At 34.0% G+C, this 23,465-nt stretch overlaps 4 protein-coding genes across 5 annotated transcripts; 3 read left to right on the top strand and 1 right to left on the bottom strand.

Annotated features, from left to right (window-relative positions):
* Window positions 1–274: 274 nt before the first annotated feature.
* Window positions 275–3,699, top strand: LOC140060916 (protein lin-12-like). The gene is made up of 9 exons (XM_072107286.1): window positions 275–681; window positions 881–997; window positions 1,120–1,245; window positions 1,828–1,941; window positions 2,064–2,180; window positions 2,440–2,592; window positions 2,873–2,989; window positions 3,074–3,193; window positions 3,503–3,699. Exons 1-9 carry the CDS (start codon window positions 510–512, stop codon window positions 3,697–3,699), a joined length of 1,233 nt encoding a protein of 410 aa, XP_071963387.1. The 5' UTR covers window positions 275–509.
* On the top strand, window positions 3,438–7,670 carry LOC140060917 (uncharacterized). The gene is made up of 12 exons (XM_072107287.1): window positions 3,438–3,613; window positions 3,723–4,523; window positions 4,867–5,047; window positions 5,182–5,228; window positions 5,336–5,411; window positions 5,712–5,759; window positions 6,176–6,250; window positions 6,355–6,418; window positions 6,527–6,625; window positions 6,775–6,951; window positions 7,170–7,220; window positions 7,507–7,670. The coding sequence occupies exons 2-12, from the start codon at window positions 4,040–4,042 to the stop codon at window positions 7,552–7,554; spliced, it is 1,350 nt and encodes a 449-aa protein (XP_071963388.1). The 5' UTR covers window positions 3,438–3,613; window positions 3,723–4,039; the 3' UTR covers window positions 7,555–7,670.
* A 2,374-nt stretch (window positions 7,671–10,044) lies between these two features.
* On the top strand, window positions 10,045–11,330 carry LOC140060918 (potassium channel, subfamily K, member 16-like). Its single transcript, XM_072107288.1, has 2 exons — window positions 10,045–10,419; window positions 10,753–11,330. Exons 1-2 carry the CDS (start codon window positions 10,098–10,100, stop codon window positions 11,328–11,330), a joined length of 900 nt encoding a protein of 299 aa, XP_071963389.1. The 5' UTR covers window positions 10,045–10,097.
* Window positions 11,331–15,447: 4,117 nt separating this feature from the next.
* On the bottom strand, window positions 15,448–21,260 carry LOC140060843 (uncharacterized). Of its 2 annotated transcripts, none has more exons than XM_072107201.1 (10): window positions 21,240–21,260; window positions 20,609–20,801; window positions 20,285–20,509; window positions 19,811–19,897; window positions 19,333–19,438; window positions 19,075–19,105; window positions 18,792–18,900; window positions 18,315–18,429; window positions 17,499–17,605; window positions 15,448–16,878 (listed from the first exon to the last, which is right to left on the bottom strand). In XM_072107201.1, the coding sequence occupies exons 2-10, from the start codon at window positions 20,775–20,777 to the stop codon at window positions 16,691–16,693; spliced, it is 1,137 nt and encodes a 378-aa protein (XP_071963302.1). In that variant the 5' UTR covers window positions 20,778–20,801; window positions 21,240–21,260; the 3' UTR covers window positions 15,448–16,690. The 2 variants fall into 2 exon arrangements, with proteins under 2 accessions (XP_071963302.1, XP_071963301.1); XM_072107200.1 differs by lacking the exon at window positions 21,240–21,260 and adding an exon at window positions 21,120–21,202.
* Window positions 21,261–23,465: the final 2,205 nt, after the last annotated feature.

Here is a 23,465-nt window from a genome sequence, read left to right on the forward strand (position 1 = left end):
CCATTCCATTGTCTATATTACTCTATTATGAAATAATTCATAATTCTCTTGATTAAAAATGTTTTTTTTAGCTCATAAAAATTGTTCGACTGTGATTTGTGAGAATAACGGTACATGCATAGAAGTTGACTCAGCCAAGGGATGGCAGTGCCAATGCTCTCCATCTTATGTCGGAGAATTCTGCGAGGAAGAAATCGGTAAAAGTTGTGAAAGTGGAAACAATCAAGTGTTTTTAGTGATGATTATAACGATTATGATGATAATAAGTTTAATATTGTGATTGGGCATGATAATGAAAATATGACTTTCTTTCAGAAAATTCTGATTGTTCGACTGTTGTTTGCCAAAATGGCGGTGAATGTATTGAAGTAGACAGTGTCGGTGATCCCGGTTCCTCATGGTACTGCCGCTGCTCTACTGGAACCAGTGGAAATCTATGTGAAATTCAAGGTAATTATAATGACTGCTATAAATTCATCTTCCTAAGAATATAAAATTGCAGATTATCCATGTGTTTCTGGTTATGGCCTTTGTCTTCATCCATTTCTTATTATTTTGAAGCTGAGCTTTGTGACGTAAACAGGTGCCAAAATGGGGGTACGTGTTATTTGGTGAATGGTCAAACTTCAGTGACAACCTGCGCATGCACAGGGGGCTATAGTGGTTCTTCTTGTGATCAATGTGAGTATTGCTATCCAATTTTGTTTCCAATTTAATTCACATCAGATATAATCGCATATTACAATGACAGCAAAGATGGCTAAAGACCATGCACAGATTTGAATTAGAAATATACAAATATAAATTAAAAGAATTAAACTTTTCTTCACTTTTTATTATCTTTATTTATATTATTCAAATTTATATTATTATAAAACAGTGGATATTTGCCTTAGTGAACCCTGTCAAAATGGAGGGACTTGCACTCCAGTGTTTAACATTTTTTACTCATGCGGTTGTCAAGATGGTTTTAGTGGTGTTAATTGTGAAATTGATGGTACGTATTAATTGATTATTTTTAGACAGATATGTTGTCTATGACTTTGCATATATAGGCCTAAGCAAAAATAAACTATTGTTATTAGCATCAGATGTATTAACTTCTTCTTCTTCTTTTAGAAGGACCAGCTAGTTGTTCAGATGTTGTTTGTCAAAATGGTGGTGAATGTATAGAAGCAACTTTCAATTCACCGTTGTATTGTCAATGCACACCCGAATTCACTGGCGAATTATGCGAAGAACGAGGTACTACCGAAGACGTTTTCCAATACACATTTTTGATTGGTTGCCCATAACGTCTCTACATTATCCCAATTAGACGTTTTCCAATACACATTTCTGATTGGTTGCCCATAACGTCTCTACATTATCCCAATTAGACGTTTTCCAATACACATTTCTGATTGGTTGCCCATAACGTCTCTACATTATCCCAATTAGACGTTTTCCAATACACATTTTTGATTGGTTGCCCATAACGTCTCTACATTATCCCAATTAGACGTTTTTCAATACACATTTCTGATTGGTTATATTATCACAAACATAGTCTACTCTTACAAACTTTACCAAATTCAGTTAGAGTTTGGAAACCACAGTGTAGACTTCTCTGTAAACCTGTTTTCTAAACTTTTAAACTAAATATAAACTAAGCAAACTTTTTTAAACATTTCTTGACAACCTTTTTAGTTTGCAAACATTTTGGTAAAGTTTTCCTAGTGTAGAAATCGAAATTATGTCTCATCAAAGTACTGTAAATAGCTATACACAATTCATTTTAAATGTCGGTGTAACACAATTAATTACACATGATTTTGTATTTTAAAGGTAATCTTTGTGACGTCAACAAATGTCAAAATGGTGGAACGTGCTATAAGATTAGCGAAACATGGACTACCTGCTCGTGTGTAGATGGCTTTACCGGACCATTTTGTGACCAACGTTCGTAATAAAAGATTCATTTTATATTACAATGCTTATTATATTACATACCGATGTTCTTCTTCCATTTCATTTTTTGTGTATATTTCGAAAATAAGGAACAAATCTTTTTTTATAAACAGAAAATATCTGTCTTAGTGAACCTTGTCAAAATGGTGGATCGTGTATTAATACTTTTAACCTTTTTTACTCGTGTAAATGTCAAGATGGATTCACCGGGATCAACTGTGAAGTTGGCGGTAAGTTCAGTTTCCATCTGATAAATCTCAATCAAATTCTAAGGTATCTGAATCAAATAACTGCCCTGTGTGAATCAGCTTCATTGAAAGCAAGTGATGTTTGGACATTTTGTAGGCCTAGCCCACTGTGTACGGACATCTCTTTTTTCATTTCTAAAAAAAAATTATAAACAAATAAATAAAATAAAATGAAACTTAAAGTTTGCGTATATCGGAGTAGCTGGAACTCGGTAGTCTATTATATGTTTTTCGTTTTAAGCAGAAGTTCCGATAGACTTGGATTGTTCCATCACGGAATGTCTAAATGGTGGAGAATGCATCAAACCAGATGACTCTGGATCACTTAGTTATCCAGATCTATGGTTCTGCCAATGTCCTGTTGGATTCCGCGGGAATTTCTGCGAAGAACAAGGTGAGCTATTGAGAGTTTTGTAAACGTAAGGAAAGCTCTGTCTACACTATCAAAGTTTATGTGGCTAAAAATGTCATGCGCTCATATATGGACATGATGATGTCATATCACTACCATATTTGGGCAATTCACTACCATTATTTGTGCACATCACAATTGTTTTTGTTAAACTAGTTTGATAGTGTAGTCAGATCTTTTGGCATTCGGATGTACTTTTTCTGTTTAATTAACAAAAGCATGACTTCAAGGCAATGTTATTATCTTTTTATATATTTTCAAGATGAACTTTGTGGCTTTAATAGATGTCAAAATGGCGGCACGTGCTATCTTACTGAAGTATCAGGTGTAACGACGTGCGCATGCGTAGAAGGATTCACTGGCCCTTCGTGTGAACAAAGTAAGTTATCTATCTATATCATTTAATTATTCATTAAAATTATTTCATGATTGTAATGAATTGTTTTATTCTTCATTTTAAAAGATCAAAAGAATTGTTCAATAGTTGGTTGTCTGAACAAAGGCTCTTGTATAATAGACGCAACAGATGATTGGAAGTGCGAATGCCCAAGTTACTTTAGTGGCGAATTCTGTGAAGAATACGGTAAATATTTAGTAGTAACAAATCTGCAAAAATAACACGTTATTAAAATATGATTGTGTTGATAAAGTACGCTATTTCGTTTATACAGAACCTTGCATTGGTCAACCTTGTGAAAATGGTGGCCGGTGCCGACCAATAGAAAACGGATATGAATGCAGTTGCCCCGCCGGAACATCTGGATTTCAGTGCGAAAACACCATTATAGGTAGGGCCTATATCAAATGTTGAATGAATCCGAATATTCGAAAAAGACCTTCTTCCTTGAAGATCTTTGTAACGTAGTGCATTACTGAACTTTTTATTCCGTAGATCCATGTTTCTTCTCTCCTTGTCTCAACGGCGGCCGTTGCTCTGCATTTAAAGGATTACCAGATTGTTCGTGTACAGAAGACTTCACTGGACGATTCTGTGAAATATCAAGTAAGGCAGATGTCACACTCTTATTTCAAATTAAAAGCTTAATAATTTATGTATATCTCGGGTCTATTAAGATGGTGGATATTTAAAAACTGATAATTTATATTTATAGTAAATGAAACGTGTCCAGATGAAGATCAACCCGTTTCTTGTTTGTTCGATCCCTGTCACGTGACCACCTGTCAAGCTTACCCCAACGCTAGATGCAAGTCAAACTACTGCGGAGGATGTAATGCAGAATTCTATGATGAGGATGGAAGTTTAGTGGATTGTTACCCAGAGTGCTTGGCCGGCGTATCTGTTAGATGTGTAATCAATTCGTGTGACGTCACCACTTGTTCTATAAACAATCCGTCTGCGTATTGCTACGACAACAAATGCGATACGAAATGTAAACCAGTGTTTGTGATAGGCAACAATGAGCTTGCAATGTGTAATTTGTGCTCAAACCCACTGCCATGTCCGATTGACCCGTGCAATGCTTGTACGTCGATTCCCAGAGGAGCAGAATGCCGTGTGGACACGTGTACAAGTTGCATAGCAGAACTTTACGATTCCGACGGAACAAAAATAGGAGAGTGTCCGGACACGATGCAACAATGTTCGCCAGGTCTTCCTTATGTTCCATGTTTACACGACCCTTGTCAGGGTATCGTATGTCCTGGTTACACAGAAGCAGTCTGTAAAGCAACCTACTGTGGAAAATGCAATTATGAGTTTGTCGATCCGGCTTCTGGTGATCGTGTAGAATGCAATGCGTGCCCTAATAATGAGCCCGTGTACCGGTGTGCATCAGACCCGTGTGCGACGGCCACGTGTTCTGCGCATCCTGATGCCGTCTGCCAAGTTATTCAGTGCGGATCTTGTTCTGCAGAGTTTCTATTGAGTTCGGGTGAAGTTGCGGACTGTACAGGTAACCTAGCTTAGTCTACAATAGCATAATTCTTCAACATTTTTGTTTGCAAACTCTTTCTTGAGGTGGAAAAACTAAAAACTAAACTACTACTAGATAACCGCAAACTGTTGTAGTTTAGGCCAGTTGATAAACTTCAACAAACTGCAAAAAGTTTCAGAAGTTAGGTCGTTCACTTTAGCTTGACCAACTAGAATAGTGTAGACAGGAATTATTTACAAACTTCTCCAAACTGGTAATCTCGAAGTTTGCAAAAGTTTGGTAAAGTTTGCTAGATCTTAACATTTGCATTTTTCGAAACATGAAATGAAGTTAATGTACTGTATATAATACTCTTCCTTAGATTATTGTAAAGAGAATAAGTGCAGATACGGTTCCAAATGCCACTCTATATCTGCTGGCTACTTCTGTGAATGTCCAGCCTTTAAACGTGGAGAGTTCTGTGAAGAAGATTTCTGTGAACGAAATGGACACACATATACAATTGGAGAAACTTTGGATTCTGATGACGAATGTAATAAATGGTACGTATTTACTTTTCGATAGAGTGGCAACCATGCTGTGTGTATGATTGCAGTTTTTGCTCATAAACTTTTGAACGCTGCTAATGTTTTAAATTAAAATCATGAAACCGACTATCTGCAATGTTTTTTTCTAGTATTTGTGGGAAAGAAGGTGCATGGAAGTGCACAGAAAAACGTTGTGGTGAGTAATATATTAGGCTAACCATTTGAGATATTATCATATTGTGTATGGAAACATGGAAGAGTCGCTCAACCATAAACATCTGACACTATTCTGTCGTTTTCTAGGTTCAACGTGTATAGATCGAGGTCAGACATATTATGCAGGTGATCAACGAGATTCTGAAGACGGTTGTAACACCTGGTAAATTATGTTAATATTATATTATTATATTTTGAATTATGCTAATAGTAATATAACCTTTTTGGTACAATCGTCTATCGATGAAACAGAATGACGGCAATATTTAGAAGGTTTCTGGTTAACATACCGTATATTCAGTAAAGTTTTAGAAGTTTTTAAGCCTACTTAGAGTACATAAACATTTATTTCTATAGTTTTTGTACCGAAGAAGGGGATTGGGGTTGTACAGAAATAGCTTGTAATGGTAATATACATTTATTATATTTTTAAATTTTAACTGCAACATGGCTTGTATAAAAGTGGTACAGCAAGTACTGACAATAAGAAGCCTGAATTTAAATGGTGGTCGTAATATAGTCGCATTCCAGTTCACATGTTAACTGCATTTAATACCGTATTAAATGTGTTATGTTTTTCTGTGATTTTATAGTATATGTTTATATATATATATATATATTTATAACATGCTTTGTTTTTTTTAAATTTCATTTTCGGCTGATCAAACTAGATATGTAAGTATATGATTTTTAAGCTATTAACTATTCAAATTTAGGCCTAAACTAAAAATATATAGAACAAACAAATAGAAGGAAAGATTACAAAATAAAAGGTTAACAATTATACAGCAATTCCACGTCGTCATCATAAACAGGTTTCTCATCTGCTAGTCCAAAATTTGTGTGTGTATGAATTCAAAAATTCAATTAAGACTAAGATGTAACGTATTAATCGATTAAAATGTAATCATTTTTTATTCGTTTTAGAACAATAGTTGAGTTGACATTTCACCTTGATTACAATTTTGCAAATATTGAAGATGATATCGAAACATTCAAACAGTAAGTAAACCTTAAATATAAAAAATCAAATAGAAAGAAATAAATACAATTAAAAATACGGAGACATTAATTAAATGAAATAACCATTAAATTATATTTTTCAGGAGCTTACGGCTGGACTTGGCTAAGCAACTATCTCTTCCAGTAACATCATTAAGAGATTTTCGGGTAGGTACCTTAACTTCGTACTTCGATCGTATTAGTTGAAACAAAGTTTTAGCTATCATGATTCAATTTAAGCTAATGCCGATGTCTCATATATATGTTATCTTGTAGCTATCGCCCGGTAGTATAGTCGTTGAATTCAAACTTGTTAGCAGTGACGAACTAGCGGAAACAGACGTGACACAGGTTGCTGCTGACATCGTGAAACAGGTTGGTTTTTATTGGTTGATTGAACTTGTTTATGCAAATGTTTATATTACAGGTAATACCTTATTGGTTGGTTTGACTTTTTATGCAAATTAGCTGTAATCAATACCGTATCTATTTATTTCACTATTGATTATTTTGATACCTTTTAGCTTGATAACGAATATATTTTCACATTTGACGGACAAGATATTATGGTTATTCCTGACACCGTGACCGTAATATCAGAACCTGAAGCAATCAAGAAAAACAATACGAATTTGGAACTTATTATTGGGGTTACTGCCGGGGCCGTTGGTCTCATTGCTGCTGTTATCATATTTTTAATTGTAAGTTTTTTTTTCTCTCAAAATAGTGGTTCTGTCTCGGGTTATCATAATTAGTATTTTACTTTTTCTTAAGATTTTATTTCGTGATATACATCAAAACTTCACACGATATAAAACATGTTGAAACTGATGATCTCTACACAAACCCACCCATTACTGCGCATGTTCTAACCGGCAAAACATGTATAATCATTACCGTATACTATTGATATATTTAGATTAGAAACAAAAGAAGAAAAGAGTGTAAGTTGCCTACTACATCTAAAAAGGTAAGTCTATAGTTTCCTTTTACTTGTGTTCCTTCAAGGCTGATTTTTCACTACGAAATTGTTCCGCAGGAGTCGCTTATACGCATGCGTAGAGAGGGATTTGGAAGATGGAAACATGAATACGCATTCATTCTTTGATTTCCATGTAAAGAGGATTCACCGCAGCACCAGTCTCCGGCAAATTTTTCAGGAAACTAACAAATAACACTATCAGATATACAAGCAATCAATTGTCTTTTATTAATAATGTAATCACTTTCATTCATGTTCACTCTATTGGTTTCAGACTTCTACGTATCCCAATGCCAATTTTGTACCTGATGCAGTAAACTGAGAAATCAAAGTTGGAGAACATATCCTAATACAGAGAAATTTGAGTGTAGACTGCTTTTTGTTGGAATGTGAAACATTTTATACTGTATACTACTTTGTGTGCTAATTTGTATATTGTGAATAATAATTGTGAATATTAATTATATAATAGTTATTACTATCTTATCGATTTTACTAACTTGTCGGTTATTACTAACTTGTTGGTTATTACTATCTTATCGATATTACTAACTTGTCGGTTATTAGGCCTACTAACTTGTTGGTTATTACTAACTTGTTGGTTATTACTAACTTGGTGGTTATTACTAACTTGGTGGTTATTACTAACTTGTTGGTTATTACTAACTTGTTGGTTATAACTAACTTGTTGGTTATAACTAACTTGTTGGTTATTACTAACTTGTTGGTTATTACTAACTTGTTGGTTATTACTAACTTGTCGGTTATTTCTAACTTGTCGGTTATTACTAACTTGTCGGTTATTACTAACTTGTCGGTTATTACTATCTTATCGATTTTACTAACTTGTCGGTTATTACTAACTTGTTGGTTATTACTATCTTATCGATTTTACTAACTTGTCGGTTATTAGGCCTACTAACTTGTTGGTTATTACTAACTTGTTGGTTATTACTAACTTGGTGGTTATTACTAACTTGGTGGTTATTACTAACTTGTTGGTTATTACTAACTTGTTGGTTATAACTAACTTGTTGGTTATAACTAACTTGTTGGTTATAACTAACTTGTTGGTTATTACTAACTTGTTGGTTATTACTAACTTGTCGGTTATTTCTAACTTGTCGGTTATTACTAACTTGTCGGTTATTACTAACTTGTCGGTTATTACTAACTTGTCGGTTATTACTAACTTGTCGGTTATTACTAACTTGTCGGTTATTACTAACTTGTCGGTTATTACTAACTTGTCGGTTATTACTAACTTGTCGGTTATTACTAACTTGTCGGTTATTACTAACTTGTCGGTTATTACTAACTTGTCGGTTATTACTAACTTGTCGGTTATTACTATCTTGTTGGTTATTACTAACTTGTCGGTATTACTAACTTGTCGGTTATTACTAACTTGTCGGTTATTACTAACTTGTTGGTTATTCGTTGTGGTTAACTTTTACTATTTAAAATAGTGCTGTAAATAGATCAACCGAAATATGAACGAATAGTAAAATAATATACATAATAATGAATATAGAATAATAAATGAATATAGAATAATAATGATAATAAATAATGAATTATATGTAAATTTATTTGGAAATATTGGTTATAAACAAATGCTAAATGGACGAGGTTTGCAGTATCAAATATAATACACTTAATAATACAGTACAGTAAACTTAATACATTATATATAATATAGTACACTATAGGTGCTGCATAGGCGCTGCATAGACAGGATCATGTATAAATATAAAACAGACACATTTCTTGTTTCTGCGTCAAAATAAAATATTTATTGTACGAGTACTTTCGACCATAGGTCATCATCAGGTACTATATATAGTACACTTATAGCCTTATGGTTAAATTATAATAATAAGTAGGTGGACAAACGCCAATATCAACAGAACGTTCATTATAATGGTAATTTTTTCTATTGTAACGATGACAGTTATTATTAAATTATATTTAGAAAACAAAATAAACGTGACGTTATAGTAGGCTACTTAATTGTAAAATCTCACCATGACTCGTTTTTCGAGTTTTTATCGAATTTTCCCGACGTTTCCCGACTTTCCTTTCTTAACTCAGGTTGTTTAATCTACTCATCTATACGGCCTTTTGTTTCTACCCAGTTTCAACAAAGGACAGTCGATCCAGTTATTTTCAGTTTTTGTTGTTCTTTTTTTAGTGTCATCGTGTATTTTTTTCTTTTTCTGTCTATCAAAATATCATTTTTTCAGTGTAATGCGTCCGTTTATGTTTTATGCTTAGGGACTGCAAAGACAAGCCACTTTGGCTTCTGTGTGTCTTGACATAAACAATGTAAACTGTTAATATTGAATAAATGTTATTGTTTATACTGTATAATAATTTATACCATAGAGATATTATATAATATCTCTATGTTTATACTAATATATGCATGTTTTGTACAGGTTGATGTACTTTTTTAAAGATGTATTATTTAATTATAAAGCATTTGCAATCTCATAACGAGACATTGCATGAAGAATAATCGCCATTTTTCCAGATACATTATCTTTAATACTGACTAATATTAGTCCATAAAATCGTCTGGTTTCCAACAATTTATATTTGTATATATAATAAGCCTACAACTGACCTTACGATAGTTTTACAGTGTGGATCACATTTTAATATATTCGTGGAATTATTATTAAAAGTACTAACGTAATTACAGTGTATAATTTGAAACAATTTATTGATAGACATTTGCGTTTGATATGACTTACTGAAATCTGCGGGTTGAAGGACTATTATGTACCATGGATGTTTACAAGCGATTCAAGTGCTTTGTTGTTTCAATACAATAAAGCCATTGATTCGTCGTTTGAAAAAATGAAGTCCTGTATCGGTCAATTGCTTCTTCTTGCCTTTCTTTTACTTTTGTATCTACTGTCCGGCACACTGGTCTTTTCTTTGCTGGAAAAACCGTACGAAATCGAAGTGATTGAAGATTTTAAAGTGTACGTTGATGAATTATATGCGTCCAATAGATGTATTAACCCAAACTCTCTACGCGAGTTATCTGCGATATTCGGTCGCGCTAACCAAGGGCTGTATACCACTATCGATATATCATCGGACAACAACACCTTTTTCTCTAGTTGGGAAGTACCCGATGCGTTATTCTTCAGTTTCTCTGCTATATCAACAATAGGTAAGTTTCAAAGTATGTTGCATTATGACTTTACTGACATTATGACTGAATTATTTCTACTCTACTTGTTTAAATATTAAATTAAATGTTTTAGTTTTTATATCACGGTCGTGTAACCATATTTGTTTTTTTAATTGAAATTACTTTTACTGCCAAGTATTTCAAACATGAACTACAGGCCTGAACGTCGTATTATAATTATTAATCTTTTTTAAAAGATTTATTTCGTAACAAAAGAAATGACAAAATGTATTGAAATTATTTTTACGTCATCATCAATGTATACGGAAATTCTCGTTCCATAATTTATTTAACCCGTTCTTCCATTTTTAGGCTATGGAAACATTGTCCCTCAGACGTCAGGAGGTCGATTATTTTGCATTTTTTACTCTATCTTGGGAATTCCAATCGTCATCGCTGTTGGTAGTTTTGCAGGCTACGGTATTACCACTCTACATCGGAAGTGTGCTTTTCGTCTTGTCGGTAAATTTAAACTTGAAAACAAAAGCATGATTATCTTTTGTAACTGTCTCATCGCTTCTGTAATTATTTTGATCGGTATAGTCCCACCATCAATGGGCTTCGCAAGTTTATACAAATTTGGAACGTTTGAGATGTTTTATTTTACATTTGTCACTATGTCAACTATCGGATTTGGTGATTTTGTTCCCGAAGCGGATCCATCTTGGGATTTTAGCTATAGATTGTTGTTGTGTGTGGCTATGATATCGTGGTGTACTTTGCTTATTGCCGCGTTTACGCTACTTTTCGGATTTGTTGCAGGTCCGCATTCAAATAGAAAAAAAACTCGGAAAAAAAAAGCGAAAAGTAGGTCTACAATTCAAACGATAGCAATAGCGACTGTCCATTCGCCTGTTGAAAGAAATACTGAAAGTTTATTTAATATATAAGACAGACCTGTAAGAAATGTCGTTGATAAATTGTATATACAGTATTTTTATAATAAAACAAAAAAACGTAGAATATGCTGTAGTTTTTGTATTTATAGTACTGTACATCACTTTCGTGATAATAATTATCATTGACAATTTACATACATACGGTACACTTAATCTATCGTAATACACTTTTAAGCCGTAAATTTGTTGGCGACACAATTTTAGACCCCATCGGGAAGTAGCAATGTGTTCTTTTCTGTGTTTGTTTTGTTTGTATAAAGATCCCAGGGAAGAAGTGGAAATAATGGCCTGTTTAGTTTTGGAAGCTCACATCCGCCGTGGTCCCTTTTCTGTTTTGTACAGATCCTATCGGGAAGTGGCAATATGCTCTTTGTTCTATTTTTAGCCTACGTCTTCTAACACGAGACCAGGAATGATAACCAGACACGAATAACACTACAATCCTTCCAGTATAAATGATAGGTGAGGTTAGTCCCGTGTTCTCTGAACGTAGGGGAATGAGCTGTTAGGAGCTCATTGCACTAAGCCTCGGCATTATGTGGTAGGGTGGCCAGTTCCTTTCCACGCCGCCTTTTTTCTCCCTAGTATTTTCAACTAGATACTCATTTATACTGCTGAGTGTACTGGAATTGAACCCGGGTCTTTGTATGACAGTCAAGTGTTCTAACCACTCGGCTATCCAACTCCAATAAAATGATAAAACAGTGCAAATTTTTACATAATTTTTAATATTCTATTTATCATTCAACGTTAGTGTCCACACTATCTTCATTTTCTTCTTTCTTGATATATTGCTCTCGCACTTCTAACAAACGACTGTTGCGTCTTGCTGCTTGTTTTTTATGCGATAGTTTCTTGAGGATAAACCTGGTTTGATCGTGTTGCTTCAGGCCTGTCTCCACTTGATTTCCAATCGTGTACATGTACACCGCATCGATAACACCCAAAGTGATGATTGAAAACGAAATATTGATTAACGTCATCAAAGAATGGCAGGCTAAATCGTTGTTTACACAACTACCCAGAAGCGGGAAATCTCCAAAACCAATTGTTGTAGCTGTAATAAAAACTGCGTATACTGATTCCAAGAAAGTCCAATCGTTGGTGATTTTGAAGTAAATAGCAGGTAGGAATATAATACCTAACAGCACTATTAGAAACATCCAAAATACGAAGATATATTTCATCACTGCAGGAAGTTCTGCTAGGTTAATCTTCTTTTTCCATTTTGATTTCCGGAATCTGTAGAGTCTTTTGACGGTGTTGGTGAAAGCTGCACTGCATTTCACAGTAATGGCCGTTAATAATGGAATTCCAACTATCCCGAATATGACGCAGCTTACTCTACCAGTAATGGTCTTTGGAGTATTATGACCATATCCTGCAGAAAATAAAATATTATTAGGCTTAGTGGTAGATCAGAATAGTTGAATACATGTATTATAATCAACCACGTCATTCTTTTCTAGATTTTACTTGAATGATACCTCTTGGTTTATTATGAAATTTAATCATTTGCAACAACGTTTCGTCAGCAATGAAACAGTAGTACAGAGCTAGTATTGTGGAAACACCCCCCCCCCCCTTTTTTTTTTTTTAATAAAGGTTCTTTTTGTGAAATATAATAGGCCTAATAGGAATTATTTCACGGCACTTCTTCTGCTTCTTCACTTCTGTCGAAAAGAAGGTGGATTTACTATGTTGTTAAAAAAGTTTATGTTTTCTAATAAATTAGAAGAGAGAAACTTTGAGTAACCTTTAGCTTAAGCAAGATGTTCAGAAAAGGGAGAAGGTCGTTGACAATGCATTTGTTCGTTGCAATTTTAAACATGAAGCTACTGAGTAGTACATACCTATTGTTGTTGGAATGGTACTAACAAACGATAGAGCGTTTGGAAAATCCCAAACTGACTCAATCGTTTCGTTGTAAATCACAGAAATGATTCCCTTTCCGCCTTGGTTATAAGCATCACTGACGTCTGAATGAATCTGCAAGACTTCTGCTAAGTCCAAGCAAGGATGCTTGTTCAAGAATATTTCGATGAGTAATTCGAATTCCTCGACAGAATTTTGTTCATTTTCATATTCTAACAACGGGAATACTATGGCTCCAAGCGCTAGATATAGCCAGAAGAATACAACCAGAGCCAGTATCTTCCATTTCACTTTCGTACAATCTGCGTAGCTTTGATCTGCGTCCATCTCTTCAGTAGGCGCCATCTTTTTGACGTTTATAGTTTTGAAGTTAAACCCCTATTTCCGTTTAATATGCGATTTATATTCTTGTTTTGAGAACAAACGTGATATAGGTACCAGTATAATTCATTACAATCACATAATGGTCAGCTTAACAATACACTGTTGTTCTCTAATTTATTTATAAATAATTTCATATTTAAATACCTAACGCTTAATGTTTTATGATATTCCGTGGTTTTCAATCAAAACCAATTTAACTAAAAAAGACATCCACGTAAATTAAACAGCTAATGTTATTATAACATTATTATGTGTTTTTTTTAATTAGGAAGTAAAAATAATATGGGAAAATATTTTCGTTGCCGATGACCTTGATGACATTATGCTTGCCGTGAGTTGAATATCAGCCCTGGGCCGGGATACTAATCTAGCATACAAGGATGGTACTACCATCTAATGGTTTACACAAGACATTTATATGAACATGTTTTAACTCTTAAAAGGTTTTTATTACAGTAAGCCAAAAACAAAACACATAACAAAACACACAAAAAAACAAAGTTATGAAATTAATTTCAAACGCGCATGTGTAAATCAAGGTGATTGTATTGATAATCAAAGTAAACATGGAACCACACGAATAATTTTGTTTGACGCGCGTGTTAAAACGGATGGTAAGGTTACGTGTTTTGTACGCGCGCGTTCAACCTCTGCTTTTTACGCGCGTGTAAACTTCGTGCCTCTAAAGTGGTGCCATTGATTAAATGACTTATCTACAACAATAGTAAATATTGCACATATTAGTTTAAACATACATAATTAATTAGGTCTACGCAATATAATGGGTAAAACAGTAAATTAATCGACAATGTCTAAATCTATTTACAATGGCATACTTTTAACTAATTTTTTTTTAAACTTGTGTTGCATAAAGGAAAACACTTTCCTATTTTTAACCCTAACATTAACAATTACGTTATACTATTAGTTTTGATTACTAAAACTGTAATACTACTCTACAAATGTTGTTAACACGAGGCATGTCACTTTCAGTATAACAAGAATTATGTGGACGTGTCATTAGGCATGCCCGGATCATATGTGTTTTACAATCAATTGTTGAAATGTATTGTTTCTATTGGTACGATACGTTTCAATAGACATTCTAACTGGCATCCACTGTATAGAAACAGGTTGACGTTCCAGTATGCAAATGTCAACATAATTCTGTAGTGACGTTGAATAGCCCACCTGGCGCGACAACCCGATCTGTAGACCTCTAGGCCTAACTCCATGCAAGAAAAGAAAACTTGCGTCGAATTAACAACGGATTATACATCACTCAGAAGTGTACAGGATATCACATTTACGGATTATACAAAGTAAGTAGAAGGCCTACATAATAAAATGTCACGTACTTTGCATCCTGTAAGTTTGTACTTGTTTTACAATAGGTATTCGTTGCCGACATGAAAATTACATGTTCACTCTCTATTTCCCTATCACTATTGGTAGGTGCAGTAAACATAATATAGTTAGTACATTTATAGTTAAGGCAGTTAGTCTATCTAGTATAGTATATTTAGAGTATATTTCGTTACCATTTTTCTAAATAAACTAATAAATAAGAACGGTAGTATTATCGGTATAATACAGTAATATAAATACAGTAAAAACAAGGAGAAGGTGGTGTGAGAGAAAAGGGGGTAGACGGGGGGGGGGGGGGCGATTGGTTATGGAATGGTGCGCGGCAGCAAAACAACAGGCTATGTAATTGGTGGTAACACACATATTTGTAACTTATAATAATTAAAATTGTAGTTTAAAAAAACACGTCAATTACTTCTAATGCTATAAATCTGCTATAAATATCTGTACATAACTTATCAACTAAGCGCTACAAAAATTATTAGCAAATTAAATATTCCTAACAAAAGTATAATACTGTAATAATGAATGTGCATTTTATAGATATTTATATCAATGAATATTAATGTATGTTAATGTAATAAAGATGTAAATAGGCACATAAACAATACATATTGATCAGATGCTTTCGTGGCAGTGTTACATATTTTTTTGGAGCTTTCGATTTCCAGTTACAGGACACTGAGCTTGCCAACATATGAATTCGTAACAGTCTGGCTGCGACAGTGTTACATATTTAAAGGCATGATGGAGCTTTCGATTTGCAGTTACAGGACACTGAGCTCGCCAACATAGGAATTCGTAACAGTCCTTTGATCTTATGTCTGGCTGCGACAAATGTCAACAGTACTGTACTATGTACAAATGTCAACAGTACTGTACAATGCACATATTATCTGTGTCGCAGTCAGAGATAAACACTTTGATCTCCAGAGCTCAGTATCCTTTTGTGAGATTGCCTTGGTTACACATGAGGACGCGTTTCCTCAAAACAGCTTTGGTGGATTCTAGGGTCCGGACAATACACATGCGTTTGTCGTACTCTAGGTCCTATATCGTCGCAAATTGGAAGCTCCCAATTATAGTAAACTTCATATTATACATTCATAACTTGAAACATAATACACTTTTGTCCGAAATGCTTTGAAAATTCATAAAACAGGTTCGTTAAGAATTGCAGTTAAACTAAAAATAAAAATGATTCTACTCAATGCAGCAAACTTATAAAAGTGACTTAAAAACACTGTTTGACATATTTCATTTAAACATTTGTGGTGTCTATTATAATAGATAAATAATTTTATTTAAAAATATAAATATTTTACAATTAAATAGGTCCATATTTTGTGGTAATGTAGTATTTCAACAAGATTGAGGGGACATATTTGGGACACAACAAAGTTTCCTCTTAATAGGGTGTTCTTTCAATTGAATAGGGGTTGGCCGTAATTTTAAAACATTGCTTGTTTCACATAAAAGGTGTCCTCTGAATAAGGGTGTCCTCTGAATAAGGGTGTCCCTTGACTAGGGGTGTCCCTTGACTAGGGGTGTCTTTTGAATAGGGGTGTCTTTTGAATAGGGGTGTCTTTTGAATAGGGGTGTTCCTTGAATTAGGGTGTCCCTTGAATTAGGGTGTCCCTTGAATTAGGGTGTCCCTTGAATAGGAGTGTTCCTTGAAAAGGGGTGTCATGAATAGAGGTGTTCTATTGTACACTCAATATAAATTACTGAAAATAGTGCTTAAAAGTATATTGTATTTTCATAAAATAATAACTTAGGTCGCTCTTCAACCCGGCGCACATCGGTGATGTTGCTGTCTTGTTGTAGCAGTATATGTACGAACCGACGAGCAAAATGAAAACAGTGCACAGGACAAATAGTACCATCATTAATGACGTCATGACAAAATCATCTAGTAATATAAAAAAAATTATATATATTATAGTTAGTACGTATTTAAACTGTGTTTTGTGGCATTGTTTACAGAAATGAAATATATATAGCAACCGTTGCTGCTTTGTACCCCATAGATTTTGGAGGCGTGCCTTTATAACTATGCCTTTTGTTTGTTAACATCTTTGATTGGCTGATTTGTTTTATTATGTAATTTTGTGACTTATATATGTTATCCTTTGTTACAATTCTCTTCACCTGATGATGGGCTATGCCCGAAACATGTCGCAAAAATAAATCTATATTGAGGCAGTTTTAACTTATTTGATCTTGATTTTTTTCTATATCCTGCCTATGCAGCTCTTTGATTGAAATATATATATATATAAACAAAGTTATTAGAGATATTTATTATAAATTTCATTAAAAATTGATATATATTATAGAATTAGTACAGTATATATAATACACTATATATTTAAATTATGTTTGTTGTCTAGCATTGTATACATGAACTATGTCTATCATATTGAGTAAAATTTATCAACAAAACTTAAAACAAAATTTTCTATGAAAAATTTCTTTGTAAAAAAGTTTTTTTAATGGGAAATGTGCATTTTAAAGTTAATATCTTTTTACCGTGGTCATCCTTGATCGGTGTAGGTTCATATTCCTCCTCAAACCGTACTTTTCTTATTCCTTTTTTCTTCCGTTCATCCGCTTTATCTTTACTATCGAAAGATGACCTAAAATCACAGACAGAACTTTCAGTGGTAAATCATTTTTCGATCTATGTCTTTATACGATTATTGATTGTGCATAGAGATAGGTCCTTGGACAAATTAAGTATTGGAAGACTTTATAAAAGCAGCGCCAACCCATAGAGGGCACAATAAAGTTGCAAAATATATCCAATATAGAAGGCGCTATTAAACATCTTTGGGATTTAATCAAAATGGGCCTAGTAAAGTGGAGTATAACTACTTAGAAACTCTTTGGGAGGTCTGCATAGAGACAGTAGATATTCTTTTATTATCTAACATAGTAAGTGACCAAAGCGGGTTAAGACAGTAGAACCGTAATTACACAGCCAAAACAACAGCAAGGCTTCGAGCCTCACTCACTCCATGGTTCTGGTATAAGAACAAGTCTTCTCGGATAAGGACTATAAACCATATAGGTCCAGTGTACATATCTAGCTCATGGGCACTTTAAAGAACCTAGTATATCTTTCAAGATGAGTAGGAGGTTACTCCGGTGTACTAGTACACTCACAGCCACTGATCATAACTGGACCCTCTGGGAGACCATTCTTAGACTGAAGGGGTCGCCGGTGTACTAACTCACAGCCACTGATCATTTTTATAGATTGATTGATATAGTTCTTATCTTGGCCCACTGGGAGGCCAGTCTTTGACTGAAGAGGTCACCAAGCATAAATAAATTATAACAAACCTTTTCTTTAGAGTAGCCTTAGGAGCAATTATATCTCCATCTCCACTTAGCCTAGGTAAGATAGTATGTACAGTTTCACTTGAGTCCTCCTCATTTTGACTACGTTCCATTGCCTCTGTATACAAATAAAAACAGATTTAAATATTGTATAATGCCTTCATTTTCCTTCATGTACAAACTACATACTTGGCTGTATTAAATTTTTTCTATAAACTGTAGTTTTTTTTCTATTCAGTAGGTGTGTCCTATATTTGATTTACATAGGGTTAGTGTATATCACTAGGCCCTAAAGTTAAATTTCATTCACACTTTTCAATCAGTTAAATCTATACTATATATTTGTCTTTAAATATTAATAACTCTTTAACCTTTTAGTTCATGTATTAATTCTTTATTGCACAATTTAGGCACAATATCAGCACACCTTTTCTCTTAAAATTGTTATCTGTATGCGTCATACTACTACTACTACTGTACCTGCGTACTGTTTTTTACCAACATCAGCATATATGATTGTAAATAAATCTAGAGCCTGTTTGGTTGTGGGATGCTCTTCACCATAAAGTGATCGGTACATTTTTGTTGCCTTAAAACAAAACAAATTGATAATTATTTATGTCAATGAATACAAAATAATATAATATTCAGAGTTTGGTTGTTGATTACAGGTGTAAATTTTATCAATCTCATTAATTTCTTGGTTATATTATATTTTAATTGTATTAGTTAGTACAGTATAACAAATGAATCGGTAACTCACTTTCCCGCAATAGTCCAATGCCAGATAAGGGCTGTTGAGTATAATAAAATATAAATAATTTTACATTAAAAATAATGAAAAGGTTCTAAGACATTAGGGCCATCCTAAAATATCTGTTACAATTTATTTTTCAGTAGTAGTAATGTTATAGCTTTGTAGAACGATTTCCCAAATAAATTCAACTTATATCTTGTGTAGTTCATTCATGATGATACAAGTATCTATCCCAGATTTATGTTCATTAGTATTTATACATACTTTCCCTCAGCTTTGCAAAGCCTTGCTAGCTTCTCAAACTGTGTTGCTTTCATTGCTTTCTGACTTGTTTCAGCTGTATCACTTGTAGTCCCGTCTTGTGCATTCTCTGTGAACAACAACAATGATAATTCATCAGTATGAAAATGCAAGCAAGTTTTTTACAGGCACTGCACGAATATGTTTCATTAAAGTCTCCAGTGGCGTAACATAGAGGCCCCTGGTTTAGGAACTCTAAGTGGCCCTCCAACGCTGGAGGTCTCGGGCGTTTTTAGCCTTTTTTCGACATATTATAATGCCTTTTTTTATAATGTTTTTTCCCATGGGCACTGCTCAGGGGCCCCATAAGCTCAAGTGCCCTTCTGGGTTTAGCCAGTGAGCGCTAATAGCCGTTAATACACCGCTGTTAGTCTCATTCATCATGCTCTTAACATTGGCGGCATGAGGATGAATGCAAGACCCACAAACACAAAACACTTACTAAACTGTAGGTGCAATTTCGCAGCATCTATAAGAGCTGTTTCATAGTACATCTTCTCCGCTTGAATAAAATGAACAGCTTTTTCATCTAAAAAAACTAATTGAAGGAAAGTATTTATTCTATTTTAAAACTAAATAATAAACAGGAATACGGTCCACAGATTTGCATAGGATGATCACAATTGGTATTGATGTAGCCACACAAGAATTCAAGATTAATTGATTACAAAAATGGAACAATCCACTGTGCCAACCACAGGGTTGTTAAAAAGTTGTCGGGTTGAAACCTAAACAACTGTACTGGTGGCTACAGTACTGCCCTGGTGGCTACAGTACTGCCCTGATGTTCAAGTTTATTGTTTCACACAATATACAGAACATTTGATAAATTGTGTGAGGAGGACATATTAAGCCACGGCTTTATGTTTTGGTGATGAATTAACCTTTATCGGTACACAAACTTTTTAAAGGATACATTCGTTTTTAGCAAAGTAAATCTGTGAAACTTGATGTAGGCACTGCGGCAGCTCTGGGTACGTGACCTGCTCTTGGATGCCGGTCAAACTCTGAAGGTACAGCTTTAATGCCTCCTCTGGTTTGCCTTCTTTTTCTAGATCTCTACCTTGCGTGAAAAGTTCCGATCTATCAACATCTGTTTTGGTTACAGTAATTTCCTCAACACCGGGTGACGAATCGGAATCTAGAAATTTAAACCACAACAATGTTAAATAACAATATTGTGTATTTCAAAATGATTACTGTATAATAGAGTGTAAAATTATTAGGTTACAGTACGTACCATCTGTTGGAGTAGTAGAATCATCTAGGTTTGTTATCTCATCGTCACCTGTCATGCTAGTACTAGTAGTATCTTCAGCACTTTGTAATTGTAAATCGTTGTGTGCAACATTATTCTCCTGTACCACGTCATGCTTGACTGAATTGTCTATTGTTTTATCACTTGACATATTGATTGCCTTTTATAGGTCCAGCTGTCAAAAATATAAAAAATCATTATTTTTTAAGATATTAATTATTATGCCTAAATGTACTTCAAAGAAAGTAATGTGCTCTATACTTTGATACTACGACTATGCTAACCTACCTAGCCACCCAGATATTTAGTCTGGACCTGGTCCTAGGCTAGGCCTGATTTGTTACCAATCACATTGTCACTACCCGACAGGCCTATTATACCTTACGCTGGTTAGCCTAGCCTAGCCTAGGCCTAGTTCTTTTATTTTTGGATCTGATCGACAACGACAGGCCTAGGATTTATACATTGTATAAATCATCCTACACGAGCTTACCTGATTTTAAATTTTTAACATATGATTAACAATATATTTTATTACGTATGTAGCAATTTTATAGGTGTTGGCACAAAGCATAAACTAAATAATTCTAGAAATATAATCAAATGTTTTCACCCCAAAAAATGACGCTTCGTTTGTTTGTTTACTCCTCTCGATCCATTACAATTTTAATAGCGCCCTCTATATTTTTCAGGTTTCTTTAGTACGGAACATGTGCAAATTTATGTGCTTATTCGTTTATATAGGCCTACAGTCAATTTAATGTTATAGCATAATTCATAATTGTATTATGTAATATCATTATCATGTTTAGTATTTTTGTAGAAGAATATAATTTGTCAAACCTGCAGTGCGGCTGAATAAGAGATAATATAAAATAAGCCACATCGCCCTCTCGTAAATTTGGCGCATGGGATTATTCCATTTTAATACAGGTGGTTACTATTTATATTATATATATTTTAAACTCAATACCGTGTCTTGTTGCTACTTAAAATAGATAGGTCCGAGATTTCCCTCCCCATTAAAAAAGTATTTTCTGTACCAACCCTTGCTATCATATTATTTATGATGAACAAATCTAGTTTAACGTCAAGTAGAATTTTGGCGTCGTAGTGACGGTGGGTGCCGTGGCGGCTTATTCTTGTGCTCAGTATGGCGCGCCCTTAAGGCTAAGTTACATGGTTTTAGTGTAGATGACAGACAGATAATAGAACAAATTAAAGCACTTGACGATTCAATTAAAATAACATGTTATGGAACTAAAATGAGTTTAAATTCATTCCACGATCGACCTTACATTTTAAATAAGTCAAAAGGAAGGCCGGTTTTTAAATATGTTTATATAATAATAATATTTTCAATATTTTGTAATACTGTAGTGGCCTGTCGATTTAACGACACCAAATACCCGAGGACGTAACACAACGCCGCGGAAACATTTGCGTAGCCAAAATGTTTAGTGTACCACCAATTTGAGAATTTGACGTAGTTTCCGGAACTATCAGAATATGTAAGAGTTCGGTATATATAGACCTATTCATACTGCTGCTGCTTAAACCTAGAGCATGTTTTGTTTACACTATTCATATTGTCAAGTATGTGATTGGACGACGTATGAATAGGCCTGCTTCACGGAGGCCTATTCATACGATCACCGAGTGGGCCAATAGACAATTAATAAAGCCAATAACATCATTGTTATAAGATTGATTAGCAGAGATTTACAAGGACAGCAAAATATCCCTGACAACATAACGGTTTAGTTGCTCGTCTTCTAAGGCGAATTCACAACAATTGATGACGTCACAAAGAAACTAATATTGATAGGGCCTTACAATCCACTTCATTAATAATACCCCTCCTTAATTCCATTATTTAAAAGACCTGATAATTGCATGTTTAACATGGTTATTAAAATGTATACATTAGACTGATGCCATTTTACACCACAGGAGCTCAAATCCAAAATCCTATAGTCATACAAGTAGGCCTAGCTTTTAAGCCGTATACAAAAATACAATTTCCTAATAGATTTCCAATATAGAAACGACATAAAAATTACACGCACTTATTACATTTTTTCATGTTAAAGATAATTAGCAAAAAACTATTATTTTATTTTCTCAATTTTGTTGTATTCATAATAATAATTGTGAACATCAAGGCTTAAGCCTCTCTCTACACTATCAAACTAGTTTGACAAAAAAAAGTGTGATGTGCCCAAATATGGTAGTGATATGATTAAATATGGTAGTGATATGGGCACACCGCTTTTTTTTCAAATAAAGTTTAAGATAGTGTAGTGTAGAGCTTTAGTCTAGAATGTCGCGGTTGTTACGAGCTGCCGGTGCACAATCTTCATATACTAACGGATAATTTACAAAATTTATATCAAATTAAAATTATGAATTTAATACTAAATGAAAGAAAACCTTAATTCATAAAGTTGATAACCATTGATGATGGCAATACAAGAATTCAAAAATATTAAATTGGTATTATATTTCCTAGTAGCATACACAATAATTGTGTAATTACATAATGTATATAATGCATCGAGCTAGTTGAGTAATAAAAATGCACATACTGCCTTTATTTAACCACTGGTAATTGTACCAATTTACCAGTAATGATATAGGTCTAGTGTAAACCGATATTAAATTCGTGATTCGGGATACTGCATTATAATACGGTAGCCGCCTTTATGGCAACGAATAGCACTATATCGCTTGCTCTACTTTCAATAAATTAACAACTATTATTTTGCAGGCGTAATTTCATTACGATACACAATGTCATGTTCGACTCTATTAGCTAAAGAAGCCTCGTGGTGGAGTT

This window comes from Antedon mediterranea, chromosome 10 (assembly GCF_964355755.1).
Source record: "Antedon mediterranea chromosome 10, ecAntMedi1.1, whole genome shotgun sequence".
In the NCBI taxonomy this organism is placed as follows: domain Eukaryota; kingdom Metazoa; phylum Echinodermata; class Crinoidea; order Comatulida; family Antedonidae; genus Antedon; species Antedon mediterranea.